Here is a 17,097-nt window from a genome sequence, read left to right on the forward strand (position 1 = left end):
AACAAAAAGGTAAGTTGTTAGATGTTTTGAAAGAGCACAAAGGGGCATTAGGATGGACCATAGCAGACATAAAAGGTATAAACCCAGTAGACTGCATGCATTACATTCACCTTGATGAAAATGCTAAAACTACTAGGGAGATGCAACGTCGGTTAAATCCTAACATGAAAGAAGTTGTTAGAACAGAAGTCCTTAAACTATTAGACGCAGGTATCATTTACCCAATTTCTGATAGTTCATGGGTCAGTCCTGTACAAGTTGTCCCTAAAAAGTCAGGAGTCACAGTAGTTATGAATGCTGATAATGAATTGATACCCACTAGAGTGACTACAGGATGGCGTGTATGCATTGATTACAGAAAGTTGAATTCTGTCACACGTAAAGACCATTTTCCCTTACCATTTATTGATCAAATGCTTGATAGATTAGCAGGTCATGAATTTTATTGCTTTCTAGATGGCTACTCAGGATATAATCAGATCCCCATAGCACCAAAAGATCAGGAGAAAACCACTTTCACTTGCCCTTTTGGCACATTTGCATATAGGAGGATGCCATTTGGATTATGTAATGCACCTGCTACATTTCAACGATGCATGTTGAGCATTTTTTCTGATATGGTTGAACGATTCCTTGAAGTCTTTATGGATGATTTTTCTGTCTTTGGTGACTCGTTTGATCAATGTTTACATCATCTAACACTAGTTCTGCAGAGATGTATCGAGAAGAACTTGGTCTTAAATTGGGAGAAATGCCATTTTATGGTAAAACAAGGTATTGTTCTCGGTCACATCATTTCAAGCAAAGGTATTGAGGTTGACAAAGCCAAGGTGGATCTCATTTCTAATCTTCCTCCACCCAAAACAGTCAGAGAAGTAAGATCTTTCCTTGGGCATGCTGGTTTCTATAGACGTTTCATTAAAGATTTTAGCAAAGTTTCTAGACCCTTATGCAATTTACTTGCTAAGGATGTACCTTTTATCTTTAATGATTCATGTCTTATGGCGTTTGAAAAATTAAAACGGTTGTTGACATCATCACCCATCATTCAGGCCCCAAACTGGAGCCTACCATTTGAGCTAATGTGTGATGCATCTGATTATGCAGTAGGAGCAGTATTAGGACAAAGAGTTGATCGAATTCCCCATGTTATTTACTATGCTAGTATGACATTAAATGATGCACAATTGAACTATTCAACTACTGAAAAAGAAATGCTAGCAGTAGTGTTTGCATTAGAGAAATTTCGATCATATCTCATTGGTTGTAAAATAATTATATTCACGGATCATGCTGCTCTTAAATATCTTCTCACAAAGAAAGATGCAAAAGCCAGACTAATTCGTTGGGTGTTACTTTTGCAGGAATTTGACTTGGAATTCAAAGATAAAAAAGGGACAGAAAATGTTGTGGCGGACCACCTCTCTCGTCTCCATTTTGACTCAATTACAGAGCCATTAATATTGAATGAGTCATTTCCAGATGAACAATTAATGAATGTGGAAGTATTACCTTGGTATGCTGATATAGTTAATTATCTTGTTACAGGTAAACTTCCAGAGCATTGGACCAAGCAAGACAAGGCTAAATTCTTTGCAGAGATAAAGAATTTCTTTTGGGATGACCCATATTTGTTCAAGTATTGTGCAGACCAAATTGTTAGACGATGTGTCCCAGAAAGTAAAATTCAGAATATCCTTTCATTCTGCCATGAACAAGCTTGTGGAGGCCATTTCAGTGCTAAGAAAACAGTGACTAAAGTTTTACAATGTGGTTTCTATTGGCCAACTATATTTCGTGATGCTTACACTTTTTGTTCTTCATGTGATAGGTGTCAACGAATGGGGAGCATTACGCGAAGGAATATGATGCCACTAAATCCAATTTTAGTGGTTGAGATTTTTGATGTATGGGGTATCGACTTCATGGGACCCTTTCCCCTGTCTTTTGGCCATCAATACATATTGGTTGCTGTTGACTATGTATCAAAATGGGTAGAAGCAATTCCATGTAGGACCAATGATCACAAGGTGGTGATAGGATTTTTGAAAAGCAACATTGTCTCGCGCTTTGGATTCCCTCGAGCAATAATCAGTGATGGTGGTGCCCACTTTTGTAACAAAGCATTCAAAGCTCTTTTGACAAAGTATTCAATCACACACAAAGTGGCAACTCCGTATCATCCGCAAACCAGTGGCCAAGTTGAGATATCCAATCGAGAAATAAAGCACATATTAGAAAAAACGGTGAGGCCGGACAGAAACGATTGGTCATTAAGACTTGATGATGCATTATGGGCATATAGAACGGCTTTCAAGACCCCGATTGGGATGTCACCCTACAGGCTAGTATATGGAAAAGCTTGCCACCTACCTGTGGAACTCGAGCATCGTGCATATTGGGCCATCAAGAAATTCAATTTTAACATGCAGCAAGCCAGCTCAGAAAGAAGATTACAGCTGGCAGAACTTGAAGAAATTCGCAATGATGCATACGAAAATGCCAAGATTTACAAGCAACGAATGAAAGTCTTCCATGATAAGCAAATTATGAGAAAATCGTTCGCTCCAGGTCAGAAAGTGCTTTTGTTCAATTCTCGCTTGCACCTATTCCCAGGTAAGTTACGCTCTCGTTGGTCTGGTCCCTTTATTGTTCATACTGTTTTTCCACATGGGGCAATTGAAATTAAGGACCCAAAGAACGGTGTCACGTTTAAAGTTAATGGTCAAAGATTAAAGCCATATCTAGAATACCAACCACATGGAGAAGACACCGAAATAAATTTGAGTGACCCACCAGATTTGAATTGATTTTTCTTTTCGTTGATTTGATTTTTCTTTCTTTCTTTATATTATTCTTTTGCTAATTGAAATTGTTTTTGCATAAGTGTGTTTTTTTTACCATTAAGTTTTCTCTTATCATTTTTAATCATGAGTCTCATACTTAGACCGTTCCTCCTGAACATTCTTAAACCACTTCAACGTGTCAAAACTCATCTCAAAAGGCAGATTCAATTTTGTAAAACACAACGCATTTGGGCTCTACAACCACCAGAGTTAGTAGCCTATGTTGAGGGTTTAGAAAGCCAACTCAGAGACATTGAGAGAAGTGTTTACGACATCCAGTTGGAGCTTGAGGTAAATTCAATAAGAGGACGATTTTAATTTTCTTTGTGTGTTTTAATTTGTTTTTCTGTTTGTGTGCTTTAGTTTGTTACCCCGGTGAAGTGGCGGATAACGGTACTCCGTGACAATCAAGTCGGTTACTTCAGTTTCCCATAATAACTGATATTCTGAGGCGAAAGTATGGACAGAAACGAGATTCTAGCAAAGCTTCACAAGCGATTCCCTTCACTTCCTCAGAATGCCCTCCTTACTATCTATAAAGCTCGGTCCGAACGCATGCGATTACTCATGAGGAATAACATACCTGCTGACATCCGTTGGTTAATCGAGGCTAAAGTACGATCGGCAGGTGAGTTACCTCCAAAATTTATTGCATACATGCCTGGTTGTGGTAAAGGAAATTATGCAAGAAAACGACGAGCTCGAAGAATTTCTGTTGCTTGTCATAAGTGTGCCAGAATGAGTTGCAATAAAAACCCATGTTCTTTAGGAATGATGTCTGATAACAGGGAAGATAAGATTCAATTCATTAGGGATGGCTTGAATAAGGAGTCATTGGATGATATCCTTTTGTCTCTTGAAACGCATCCCAGTGGATATGTGCAAGGAGCGATTCTCCAGTTATGGCCATTATTCCAGAAAGAGCATGCACGATATAGTCTCGGGAATCTGACTATAAACGACCCTGTTTGCCAGTTTATAAGAAAACTGGATAGGAAGCCTATCCTCGACCCATAGAGGGCGTTCAAGCCGTTTCTGGACGTAAAACCAGAGGAAGATGTGAGCCACAGTCGCAACTACCTGTAAATATCCTTTTACTTTATTGTTATTTTATTTCACTATTGTCTTATTGTTTGCATTATTGTCTTTAATAATTTTATTACTGTTTGCTTTTTCCTTTTTACTGTTTTCTTTTTGACTTGCGAGCCACGTGCTTTACGCGTTATTTGACACTGACATATTACCTCATACACAACCATGACCCACTATCACCGAGACTCTTAAATGTGATTTCTTTTTTGTCAAGCACTCACAAATTATTTTTGAGAAGTATCACAATGTCAGCTACTTCCAATAGACAATTCAAGAACATTTGTGTGCTTTCTGGATTTACATATGGCAAACATAAAGAGTTCGTTGAGGCAGCCATAGATCTTGGTCGAAGCATAGCAGCGAGAAAATTACACTTGGTGTATGGAGGAGGTAACCGAGGGTTATCAAAAATGGTCTCAGAAGCAGCTTTTATCAGAGGAAGTCAAGTGTTAGGCATCATCCCAAGAGTCCTAAAACCATTGGGCAGTTCGTCTGACTCATCAACTGGAGAAGAGTTAGTCGTCTCAGGTATGCAAGAAAGAATAACTGCAATGCTTAATCATGCTGATGCTTTTATTTTCCTTCCAGGAGATCTTGCAACACTAGAGGCACTTATCACACTAGCATCTTGGGCCCATCTGCACATCCACCAGAAACCCATCGGTTTGTTAAATGTCAATAACTTTTATGATGGCTTTATCGCATTTCTTAACCATGCAATAAAAAACTATTTCATTCCCGCTAATGTAAAAAAAATCTTTATTTGTGCTCACACTGCTAATGAGCTACTTGATCTGTTACAAGCTTATAGACCGGAGCCAGACCCCTGGACCTTTGTGTTGGAGCGTCCAAATAATGATGGTAACAGTAGCAGCAGTAAGAAGAAAAAATTAGATTTAACTCTCCGCCTGTAAATATTTTCTTCTGTGTTGCACCACCCAGGTGATGTCTTCTAAACTCTACTTCTTTCATTTCAAACATTAAGGACAATGTTTCGTTCTGGTTGGGGGGAGGGAATAGTCGACAATTATGGAACTTTGGTTAAGTTTTTACTAATTTTTTGTTGTAGAAACTAACTGTCGCTAACTTTTTGTGTTGAAGATGGCTGAATATGGAGTGTAGTGACTCTAGAAACGCATTTTCATCGTTTAAAAAAAAAATTAAAAAAAAAAAACTAAAAAAAAAAATTTCAGACATTTTCTTTTTCTTTATTCTGTTTTTATGTTTATTTTTCTTCTTCTTTTTATTTTCTCCTCTATAAATATACATTTTCCAACTTTTGAGTCGAAGATGTCTGAATATGGAGTGTAGTGCCTCTAGAAACGCATCTTCTTTAAAAAAAAAAAATCATTTTCTTTTTCTATCATTTTAAATGTAACTTTTCTAAATTAATTTTTCTACATCATTTTCACATTTCTGCATGCATATTTTTTTTTTTTTTTTAGAATAGGTTGGGGGGTAGAATGTTGTTTAAAAAAAAAAAAAAAAATTTTGTGTGGTTTGTTTTAACATTGGATGACATGATTAATTTCAAATTTTAGTATTTGTATTATCTTTGGTCTTAAGTGATGTTACATTATGTTTGCTACTCTACATGTTGATGTTGGAGACAAATATGAGTTGCTTGAAGGAATGAACATGTCATAATAAGTACCAAGTGAGTTTTTGAGCCTATCATTTTTCTTGGAGAGTAACCCTTTTGCCCATTCTTTATACAGCTTAACAGTTTATTATTGTATACATGATCTCTAGATTTCTTTTGAGTTAACCCTTAATAAAAAAAAAAAAAGTGTGTTGCTACATTTGGAGGCCCATCTAACTAGTAGATATGGAAGGTTATTTAGAGCCCTAAAAGACGATGGAAAGGCCATCTTTGATCCGTTTGAGCCTTTCTAGCCATCCCTTTTATTAAATATCCATAGTTAACCCTTTTGAGCCTTTAAAAAAAAAAAAAAAAAAAACATTTTCTTTGTCAACTTATCATCTTGACCCACTCCGATTTGGAGTATTACCCGATATCTTATAAGTTCCATCACCTATTTATGTTTGAGAAAATGTAAATAATTATGTTGTTCAGTGAAGTTATACCAAAAAAAAAAAACACAACAAAACAAAAGTTGTTGTTTCAAAAGAATAAAAATAACAATAATAGGTGAAATCCACCTTGCAACTTTCAAAAAAAAAAAAAAATTTCTCTGCATTTTTCTCAAACATACACTTTGTTTTCCTTATTTCCTTTCTTTATTAACCATGTCCCTAGCCTACGTTACATCCTAATAAAAGTCCTTCCTGATTTTAGGGAACTATAATCTGAAGTAAAAGCTAGTTATATGGGCTAAAAAGATGTAGTGGTGCATATAAAAAAAATAAATAAATAAATAAATTGGGTTGACTAACAGTTTTTATTTGACTTGAGATCGTATTATTTTTAAACTGAGGGCATATTTATTTCATCTTGGTGAGAGCATGTGATATCACTTCTTCATTATTTTCTCTCAATTATCATTCATTGGAGTGACTATTTTTATTGGGTTTAATTTCTTTGTGAGAGTGTCACTACTTCCAGTGAGATTTTGGGGTTTGACATGTCATTCTTGAAAGTAGCTATAACAAAGTCTACTGGGCTGATTCATGTGGATGGTTGATGTGGGTGTGATGTTACTTTAGACTGGAGATAATGCTTATACTTTTATTTGATTGCTATCATTAATCTGATTGAATAAACACGAGTGTTTCTAAATTTAAAAAAAAAATCATTTTGAATTTGAATTTTATTTTCGCTTCATTTGCTAGGGACTAGCAATAAGCTGGTTGGGGGGTGTGTTGAGTGTTAGAAAATGCATATTTATAAAGGAGAAAACCGTCATTTTACATTTCAAGTCTTACTAACAACCCTTACTTTTATGTATTTAACCTTCTTGTTATTTAATTACATGTGTTTTATTTTAATTAAGTATTTTATGTATTTTAGGGGCATCATAGTCATTTCACAATAAACGAGAAATCAGATGGCAAAACGGACATCACTTTTGAACTCAGGACGGTCGAAAACCTTAGGAGGAGCATAAAAGGAAAAATGACACTGTTCACTTGTACGGTACTATTCACGTGTACGGTACTGTATACGTTACTGTTCACGACACTGTTCACATAGACGGACCGATGACGTGGCATTGACTGATGAGGTGTCACGATCCTGTTGGACTAAAATTCTTATATACTGTTGATGGTGACGTGGCAGCATATCAGTGGACGAAAAATCTCGCATACGGTGCATGCATCACACAGGATTATTTTCAACCAAACCGCGTTACTGTTCATCCGGGTCAAACCGTGTTACTGTTCAAAGTCGGGTCAAACCGTGTTACTGTTCATCCGCGTGGTCAAACCGTGGACTGTTGACTGATGACGTGGCGCAATCCTGAGCGTCCAAACTGTTTTTAATCCGATGGCCATGATTTACTCCATGTATCTATAAAAAGAGGGCCTCCCCCCCCTAATTTGATATCTCTGAATCCATTTTTGGGATCCATTTTCTGTAATTCCTTCTCTATCTTGTATTTTCTTCGTATTTTAATAAATTTCCATTTTGCCCCTAGTTCAATTATGAGTGGCTAATTTTCTTTCAAGCTTGGGTTGAAGGTGAAGTCTCAACATGTGTCATGGGCTTAATTTGGTAAATTTATTTTCTCTTCCCCTCTAGTTTTTGTGGATGTTTTGACTTCTCGTCGACAAATAATAATAGTCTTGTCTAGATACCGCCTTGGTTACACCGGCTCTCTAGTATAAGGTTATTATTATTTGGCACGATAAGCCCTTAGCACCATATTGATTAGAGCGTGGTTCATGAGGTGTGGATTCCCCCCTCATGATTTAATTGGCATTAATACGGATTATTTAGCCCATGATGCATGTTGATACGGATCCGAATACCCAAGTACGTCATTTCAATAGAATTATCTTCAATTTATTCTCGCCATTGCAATTCCAATTTTAGAATTTATTCTCGCCATTTTAATTTAAGTATTAGCATATTCTAAATCATTTCCACCATAAATCCAACTACCCATTTACAAAATTAATTCTATATATAATTAAAATCCACCTCCTCGTGGGATCGACACTCGTCACCATTGATCTATACTACAATAGATTCGTGCGCTTGCGAGTACATTAAAATTTGCACAACAATCAACTCATGTTATCTCTGTCAATGTATTGTCTGAAATGGAATGCTGGTCGGTGTTTCAGTCGTTGGCAATTTTTAGAAAAAATTGGTAGAGAAATTGTAAAAAAGTGCAAGGGCTTACCTTTAGCTGCAAAGACAATTGCTAGTCTCCTGCGGTCTAAAAGCACTGAAAAAGAATGGCAAAATATCTTAGAGAATGAGATATGGGAACTAGAAGCAATTAAGAAAGGCCTTTTAGCCCCTCTATTGTTGAGTTACAATGAATTGCCCTCCAAGGTCAAACAATGTTTCACTTACTGTGCCGTATTTCCGAAAGACTACGACATACAAAAAGAAGAGTTAATTGAACTATGGATGGCACAAGGTTATCTTAGTGAGAAAGGAGCCAAAGAGATGGAGGATATTGGTGCAGAGTATTTCAACATCTTAGCTAGCCGTTCATTCTTTCAGGATTTTGACAGAGGTGATGATGGTGAAATCTCTAATTGCAAAATGCACGATATCGTGCATGACTTTGCCCAATATTTATGTAGTAATGAATGTTTAACAGTAGAAATTCATAGTGGTAGTAGTGAAGAGTCAACTATGAGCTCTTTTGAGGAGAAAAAAATCCGTCATTTAATGTTAATTGTACGTGGGAGGGCTTCGGTTCCAATCTCCATTTGGGATAATGTTAAAGGATTGCGAGGATTGCGTAGCTTCTTAGTTAAAAGTGATGAATATTCATGGTCTAGTGAAGTCCTACCTCAATTATTTGATAAATTAACTTGTTTAAGGGCATTAAATTTAAAGGTGCGTAAACCGTGGTCAAGTGTGAATGACATCAAGGAAATTCCAACAAATATAGAAAAATTGTTACATTTGAAATACCTTAATTTGAAAAGTCAAAACAAGATAGAAAAATTACCCGAGACGTTGTGTGAGTTACATAATTTAGAACGTCTAAACGTTGATGATTGTGAAAATCTTAGAGAATTACCTCGAGGGATTGGGAAGTTAAGAAAGCTGATGTATATAGACAATGATGACACTGATTCTTTAAGATACCTGCCGGTAGGGATTGGGGAATTAATCAGGCTTCGGAGGGTGACGAAGTTAGTTGTGGGTGGAGGGTATGACAGAGCATGTAGCCTTGGGTCTCTTAAAAAGCTTAACCTCCTTCGAGAATGTACTATACGTGGGCTGGGTGGTGTGTCAGATGCGGGGGAGGCTAGAAGGGCTGAACTTGAGAAAAAGAAAAATCTCGTTGAGTTGGAACTTCATTTTGATCATTTAAGAGATGGAGATGAAGAACAAGCTGGGAGGAGGGAGAATGAGAGGATGAAGATGAACGGCTTCTTGAAGCCTTGGGACCACCTCCTAATTTAAAGAAATTACAGATTTATGATTACAGAGGGAGGAGGAATGTTGTCCCCAAAAATTGGATCATGTCATTAACCAACTTAATGTCAAAATTGGCTGCATCTAGAAGCTTTGACAAGAATGGTTGGCATGGCTGCATCTAGAAGAAATAAACAAGAATGGTTGGCATGGCTGCATCTAGAAGCTTTGACAAGAATGGTTGGCACTTGGCTTTGAGAAATTCTAGATGCCGTAAGCTTGAGGTTTTGGCCACTTGTTTGACATTTGAGGCAAAGTTTTGCCTATAAATACAAGCTCTCAATCTAGAGCTTGTATCCCAAAAAAATCCAAGAGAAGCAATCCAATTGAGAGCATTCAATTGGTGAATGCAAGTGAAGCATTGAGAGCTTCCAACATGGGAGAGAAATATTCTTAAGCATGTAGTTATATTGAAGGAGCATTTGGCTCCTCAATATGGGTATTACGGGTTTGCTTTGTTAAGGGGTATTTCTCAGGATTATGTATTTGGGGCTTGGGTGAGAGAAAATAATTTCTGAGAGTGGTTGTAATAATTTTCCAAATAGTGAATATTTTTCTCTGGTTGTCTTGTGACAACGGCCGTGGTTTTTCTCCGGATTTGGAGTTTTCCACGTAAATCTTGTGTGTGTGATTGGTGTATTCTCTATTTAATTTTTCCTATTAATTTATTGCTTAATAAATTACTTGGAGTGATCTTGGGAGGAAGCTCAATTTCCTAACACTTAAGGGATTTATCTCTCTTCCGGTGCAGAAATTGCGAGCATTTGCCTCCTTTGGGAAAATTGCCATCCCTTGAATATCTTGAAATTGAAGGAATGCAAAGTGTGAAAAGAGTGGGTAATGAATTTCTGGGAGTAGAAAGTGATACGGATGGCTCCTCAGTTATTGCCTTTCCCAAATTGAAAAAGCTGGAATTTCGTAATATGGAAGAACTGGAAGAGTGGGATTGCGGGACTGCAATAAAGGGAGAAATCATAATCATGCCACGTCTTTCTTCCTTGTCAATTCAGAGTTGCCCTAAATTAAAAGCACTGCCCGATCACCTTCTTCAGAAGTCAACGCTCCAGAAATTGGAGATTTGGGGATGTCCTATTTTAAAAGAACGTGTGAGTTGTTATTTTTATTAATCCAATTTAGAAATTAATTATTATAAGTGTGTCGTCAATTCCTTTGCTCTCTGCTTAATGAAATATTAAAGAAACTTTTCATTTTCAGCCAATTAATTAACAAAATATTAATTAAGAGCGGATCGAAAACAGACAGACGTGAGAGTGCATGAGATGAAACGTCTAGTCCAACAGTGAACAGAGTCAACAAGGAAAGGAATCAAATTAACTCTGGTTAGTAACTATGATTTGTATAAGCTTTCCTTCTCATTTGCTCTCTACTCTTCTTCATTAATTTGCTGATGCATGTCCAATTGTTTATATTTATATGTATAATAACGTCACCAAACCATTATAATTAGATATATTTGTCTAACTGATTCATTTGTTTTGGTGGAGAAAGCGATATTTTTCAGCCAAAAAGGAATTACGTAAATGGCGTAGCAGAGAAGGAATTGGGGGACGGGCGCGGCGCGTGCTTTTTTAATCTGCTATGTATGTTTTCAGTATTCAGCAATTTGTTTGTTTTGTTTTGTTTTTTGTGAGCCTTGTGTTTGTAAAGAGAATCAATAAGGAAAAGCACATACAGAAAGAGCTCTTGCGACGTTGAGCTGCTGGGGGTTGATTGGTTTAGAGTGTTAAGAACTTAAGATTGGTGTTTCTTTTCGTTTTATTTGCATCTGAGAGCTTACTATTATTTGTACAATTTTTCATTACATAGTGGATTATCGGTATTACTACCCGTGGATGTAGGCATATTAATTAATATGTCGAACCACGTAAATTTTTTTTGCCTTGTATGTGTTTATCACATTATTTAATCATCATAACCAAACTCTATAAAAAATAGTGAAATTAAAAATTTTGATTTTACATGAGGTCATAATTTAAAAATAACATACCTACAATGATCATAACATAAAATTTATATAAAAATAAGTCAAGTTCAGTTATTAGTTTGTTCGATAGCAAAATTTTTATCCAAAACAGAATAAATAATTACCCACAAACTATTAAACATACCAGTAAATGTAACATTCATTTAATAAAACAAATTTCAAATTACCTTAGCAAAACTTTTTTAAAATGATGTCATGAAGCTTAGAATATACATGCATCATGATAAGGTTCTGAGGACCGTTTGAGAAAATCACTGAAGTAAAGCTCTGGTGGCTGATCAAATTATGTTGATCAAATTATTATTATTATTATTTTTTTTATAAAATGACTGACGGCATAATTCCAAAACTAGGGTGCATGTTCTACCAAACTTTCCCTGCTCTATTCCTTTCTCCATTAAAAACTTTTATTTATTTTTTTCAAAATTGTTTCCAATGCAAAATTTTTATTATTTTGAATAGTAGTATGCATTTGTATAAGTAACATTTATAAATTTTATTCTATACGTTTATTTTATGAATGAAGCGAACTTATATTACAAATGGATTTGATTTTACTTTGAATTTTCTATTAAATATCAAATACCAAAAATACGTATTTTTTAAGTAAACAAAAAAACACTCAATTATTTTCTCATGTTTGATTTTCGGTGCTTGTACTTATAACAAAACAATAAATAGAATCTCATTCCTCTCTCTAATTATTCCATTTGTTTCTCCTTTTATTTCTCTATTCCTGTCCAATTTTCCAACCAAATATCATCTGAAAGGGTAGATGCTTACTCATGATCATGTCACGGGGATCATTTAGCAAGATACCGTATATATATATATTGCAAACACTACTAGAAAAATGGGCTTTACTGACACCAATTTAGTGTCAGTAATTACTTTTGCTGACACTTGTTAATTGTGTCAGTAATGCTCAAGCCAGAACACACTGACACTAATCTTTGGTGTCAGTGATTTTTGCGTCAGTATTTTGTGTCACTATAGTATCACCACCATAGTGATACTATGATGTTAGTATCAGTTGATACTATTTTTATGTCAGTATTTTGTGTCACTAGAGAGTCACAAGGATAGTGACTCAATCGCGTTAGCATTTAATGATACTATTTACATGTCACTGATTTATGTGACTACAGTATCAGGAATCCACTGACTCAATAACATCAAAAATTCTTATCGTCATTTAAATAATTAGTGTCAGTATTAACGGTGCTATACCGGTTGTGTTTTATTTTTTTTAATGACATTATTCATGTTTATTTTACAATTAAAATAAACCCAAAATATATTAAACATACCAAATCTTGTAATGCAATTCACATAATACACATTTCAAATACATCAGTTAAATTAAAATAGTTCAAATACATCATTGTTTGGGGGTAAAAAACAAGTTCAAGTACAAAATTAAGCTTTGAACAAGTAGTATTCACGATAAAGTACTAAATTAATTTCGGAAAATTTAGCCAAGAAGAAAAAACAGATAACAATGTCACTGATTTTGGAGTCACTGATTTTGGAGTCCGCATATGCCTTCATTTTTTTTCCACCTACAAGTATATAAAATCAATTAGCACACCACAAAAAATAAATCACAGATTTGTTTTAAGGAAAAATAATCATAAATTACTTGTATGTTACCTCGCGATTGTAGGCTGTAATTAACTTGGCAACGTATGTAGCCCACTGATCACGAAGTCGCGAGAGGTCCTTGACAGTGTATTCCTCAACTCCCTTGAACTTTAATTTTAAAACAAGTTATTCACCGAAAATCCTTGACTAAACTACTTAATTATCATTCATTTAAATACATTTGTGTGTTAACAATTAAAGCCAACAAATAAACTCCAACAATGTTACTGTTTTATCCAAAATTATATAGGTAAATACTGAACATCCTGATCATGGTAATTCAAAAAAAAAAAACAACTTGTGAACCCCAACAGCAACAATATTTGATAGCCGAAGCAACTTGTGAACCCCAACAGTACGCGATTTAATACAAATATGGATGTAGATACAAAACCTTAATTAGGATGACAACTTATCCTCATCAAAGTAAAGTACAAGCAATGACACCATAGCACATCCCCACTAACAACTACTTTGCAACCCAAACAATTGTTTTGTGTTGGGATATGCAGTACATTGTGTATATCCCAAATCCTAATTCATGTCTATATGGATATTCATATAATCTATTCAACAGTATGCAACATAGTCACCATTATAAGTACCCTCACAGTTTATAAAATGCATACAATACGCAATAAAAAGATAACTGTAAAGAAGCACACAGGTGTTTGAGCTGATTCATTTCACAATAAATTAAAACAATATGATACAGTATTGTAAAAATCATTTTCAATACTTACATTATTTTTCAGAACGTTCACATTTGTGATGATATCTTGCATGTATTTCATCACATAGTAACCACATTCAAAGCTGCTCGGCTACCTCGGACACTACAAGATCAAAATTACATTAATTTTTTACTGTACGTTAACAATAATTAGTTAGGTTTGTCTGATTTTTACCTTGACAGGTATCCATTGAACATTGGCCTTTGTATCAGAATTTAAACTCTGATGTATTCGAATCCCCCTACAATTAAGAGACATAGCTAACGTTAGCAAATAATTAGCATAAGACATAAAAATAAAATAGCATGATCAAAGATACAAATAACAAACTTAACTGATTGACAATCTGCATTAGCTCTTCATCAGGACTACCTTCCAAAGGATCAAGGTAATAGGTTGTACGTCTCACCATATCAATTGCCAATAACACCCAGTGGGCACTAAACAAAGTAAAAATTGTTCTCACACATGAATTACAAGTAAAAGTGATTAATCTACAAATTAAAGAATATTACTAGCAAATGAAAAAGGTTATACCCAGGGTTATACGGGAATACGATGACTTGTCCCAATTCTGCCAAGCCTAACAGTTTTGAAATGTATTGAGTCCTGTCTTTGAAACTGACCCTTGGATATAGCTTCTCAAAAAGCCCAAACTGAACTGGTTTAGTACTTCCATTGCTCTCCATCTCCTCATACAGGTGTCTAAGAGGAAACAAATATATATAACGAAGTAAGTTTGAATATAGGAAACAAAATAATAGGGCCAAGTTTACTAAAACATAAGTTATGATTTACCGTACTTGATCCATATGTTAATGATGCAGTTGGAGACCTCTTTAAACTCGATGATTTCAGCACAAATCATTTTGTCCAAGTGTGTTTCCCAAATTTCACCAAAGGTTGCTGTGTCATGCCGAATCCTGATCAACCGAGGTAAAGAATTCTCGATGAACATGGTAAACATGTTCATATATTCACTCCTGTCATTCTTTCTTGATCGTGCTGCTGCCCGTGTATTCTTCACACGTACATTGAGGTCTTTTGCTGCTGGTCTGATGACTCGGGGTTCTTTTTTGGCTATTTCTGCTGGTCTGATGACTCTGGGTTCTTTTTTGGCTACTTCTGCTGGTATGATGACTCTGGGTTCTTTTTTGGCTACTTCTGCTGGTCTGATGACTGGTGGTTCTTTATTGGGTACTTCTGCTGGTCTGATGACTGGTGGTTCTTTGTTGGGTACTTTGTCATGACAGGAGAACTGCTTATCTAGTACTTTAGGAGTTAGTCGAGGAGATCTTCTCGGTGTGGGCTTTGAAGTAATTTCACAGTCTACTTTTTCGGGGGTTTGTTGAGGAGTTGCTTGGGAAATTGTGGTGGGACTGTCCTTGATTTTACTCTTCACAGATTTTGGAGTCGACTTACCCGATGGGAAATCAGCCTTTGCAATAATCAAAATACATACCATTACTAGTAATACATGCATATACAAATGGAAATAAAATAATGACATGTAACAGGCCATATACCTTTCTTTTTCCAAGAGTTTCAGGGGATTGTTGATCATTGTCAATCTGAACACCAGTGGAAGTTTTGGGCTTAGGAAAGTTAGAACTTCCAACTTCAGTATTGCTGTACGCGTTTAACCTTGCATTCATGCGTTCTAATTGAGCAGACATGAATTGGAAACTCTCTTGATACGTCTTTCTTTCTCTTGCTAACTCAGTGGCATCAGGGACATGAAAGTACATAGATGGGGTGACGAATTGCCCCACTCCTTGCACCCTACTTCCATTTGGCTGCTTCTGAAGAGCTTCACCTAGAATGTCATGTGACCCTTGTGATTGGAATGTTCCTTGTTCAACATGACTCTTCAGCTCATTCTACAAAAAAAAATATTGTAAATCCGCAATTACGAGTACAAGACATCAGCTAAACTAAACTAATATCCTTCTTGAATCTTTAACAAAAAGCAAATCCATATACAGTTCAAATTGAAACTACAGAAAATATTACAAGACAACACCTCAAACAAGTTTTAACCTTTTAATATGCGAAGAAATCAGTTCTGATGAAATCTTACTGAGTTTCTGTCAATTGTAAATGTTGCCATACAATTATTACAAAAAGCAGTATATATGTACGTTAATATCTACCCCCACACACACATATTATAAAGAAAATTCATAAGAATTAAGTATACAAGTGACTTACTATTTTCTCAGCAATTGGCGTCACATCAGAAGCATATTTGCCATCTCGGTCTGCTCGTGCCATTAACCAAGCTTCACTGCGATCAATCTCCCGCTCAGAAACTCCACTCTCCTTTTTCTGTTACAAGGTGACATAAAACATAAATAATTGATTCTATTATATTATACGCATTAGATTACTTATGTTACTGTAATTACTCCATATTACCACACTTACTTTTCTATACAACATGCCACCATATCCTGTGCTACCCAAGCGATGGTTGTAGACATTCTTTGCTCTTTTGTCTTTTGCCTTCTTACTTTTTTCCTGCACAAACAGTTTATATGAAGAACAAAAAGTTACCACTGATTATTAGTAACTACCAACAATTAAATCAGGTAATATTAACAAACAACACACCTGAAATTGTTCAGACAAAACTTTGTCAACAAAAAGTTTCCAATCTTCTTTTTTAATGCTTGGATATTCAATAGGAGGCAACCTTAGTGACTTTCGATCGTCCTTGTTAGGTAGAACGAATTCAGTTGCCAGTTCACAACGAAAGTTTCTTGATGCAACCCCCATCCACTTTAATACTTGGCTTTTGCATTTCAAGCTCAATTTGAATTTTTTCTGTCAACCAATAACATGGATTAGCAACAACTTTAAAAAAATCTGGAAGTTATATAAAATCTTTAAACATACTATGAAACAAGAAAACAAAACCTGAAAATGAACCCACAAAGTTTCCTTCATCTCCAGTGGCACACGCCTCCAATCATCAAGTAAAATTGAAATTGTTTCACGTACAATGACTCCAATGTAACTCCTAAGATCATTTCTTCCCTTACCAACCGGAACACCATAAGAATTGTACTCAATTGCAGCTTCATGACTAACTTCTTGTTTTTGCAAACCTTTTTTTTTTTGTTTGTTTTCTTCTCCTTGGTCTTCCGTCGAGCTCCGGAAGAGTGAACTCAACATCGTCAGCCATCTCCTACAATCCTGAAAATG

General features: G+C 35.6%; 4 protein-coding genes across 4 annotated transcripts in view; 2 read left to right on the forward strand and 2 right to left on the reverse strand.

Moving 5' to 3' along the window:
- Window positions 1-11,346, forward strand: part of LOC127902526 (putative disease resistance protein RGA4) — a 39,498-nt gene extending 28,152 nt beyond the window's left edge. The window contains exon 3 of the mRNA XM_052441804.1: window positions 11,017-11,346. The gene's annotated coding sequence lies outside the window, so the exon portion shown is untranslated. The remainder of the gene's footprint in view (window positions 1-11,016) is intronic.
- LOC127902404 (putative disease resistance protein RGA3) lies at window positions 8,152-9,495 on the forward strand. The gene is made up of 2 exons (XM_052441313.1): window positions 8,152-8,865; window positions 8,920-9,495. The coding sequence occupies exons 1-2, from the start codon at window positions 8,152-8,154 to the stop codon at window positions 9,493-9,495; spliced, it is 1,290 nt and encodes a 429-aa protein (XP_052297273.1).
- Window positions 11,347-13,713: 2,367 nt separating the features above from the next.
- On the reverse strand, window positions 13,714-14,705 carry LOC127902406 (uncharacterized). The gene is made up of 4 exons (XM_052441314.1): window positions 14,428-14,705; window positions 14,226-14,330; window positions 14,065-14,131; window positions 13,714-13,722 (listed from the first exon to the last, which is right to left on the reverse strand). Exons 1-4 carry the CDS (start codon window positions 14,577-14,579, stop codon window positions 13,714-13,716), a joined length of 333 nt encoding a protein of 110 aa, XP_052297274.1. The 5' UTR covers window positions 14,580-14,705.
- A 1,480-nt stretch (window positions 14,706-16,185) lies between these two features.
- On the reverse strand, window positions 16,186-17,067 carry LOC127902407 (uncharacterized). The gene is made up of 3 exons (XM_052441315.1): window positions 16,810-17,067; window positions 16,504-16,716; window positions 16,186-16,410 (listed from the first exon to the last, which is right to left on the reverse strand). Exons 1-3 carry the CDS (start codon window positions 17,065-17,067, stop codon window positions 16,258-16,260), a joined length of 624 nt encoding a protein of 207 aa, XP_052297275.1. The 3' UTR covers window positions 16,186-16,257.
- Between the last annotated feature and the right edge of the window lie 30 nt (window positions 17,068-17,097).

The sequence above is a fragment of the Citrus sinensis genome, chromosome 5, assembly GCF_022201045.2.
Source record: "Citrus sinensis cultivar Valencia sweet orange chromosome 5, DVS_A1.0, whole genome shotgun sequence".
Lineage (NCBI taxonomy): Eukaryota > Viridiplantae > Streptophyta > Magnoliopsida > Sapindales > Rutaceae > Citrus > Citrus sinensis.

Coding starts and splice junctions, on each gene's coding strand:
- LOC127902407 (XM_052441315.1), bottom strand. CDS start 17,067: ATGTTGAGTTCACTCTTCCGGAGCTCGACGGAAGACCAAGGAGAAGAA. Junction 16,717..16,809: donor CTTTGTGGGTTCATTTTCAG/GTTTTGTTTTCT, acceptor ATTGGTTGACAG/AAAAAATTCAAATTGAGCTT. Junction 16,411..16,503: donor TTTTGTCTGAACAATTTCAG/GTGTGTTGTTTG, acceptor CTGTTTGTGCAG/GAAAAAAGTAAGAAGGCAAA.
- LOC127902406 (XM_052441314.1), bottom strand. CDS start 14,579: ATGGAGAGCAATGGAAGTACTAAACCAGTTCAGTTTGGGCTTTTTGAG. Junction 14,331..14,427: donor GTATTCCCGTATAACCCTGG/GTATAACCTTTT, acceptor TACTTTGTTTAG/TGCCCACTGGGTGTTATTGG. Junction 14,132..14,225: donor CTAATGCAGATTGTCAATCA/GTTAAGTTTGTT, acceptor TCTTAATTGTAG/GGGGATTCGAATACATCAGA.
- LOC127902404 (XM_052441313.1), top strand. CDS start 8,152: ATGTATTGTCTGAAATGGAATGCTGGTCGGTGTTTCAGTCGTTGGCAA. Junction 8,866..8,919: donor AATATTCATGGTCTAGTGAA/GTCCTACCTCAA, acceptor TTAAATTTAAAG/GTGCGTAAACCGTGGTCAAG.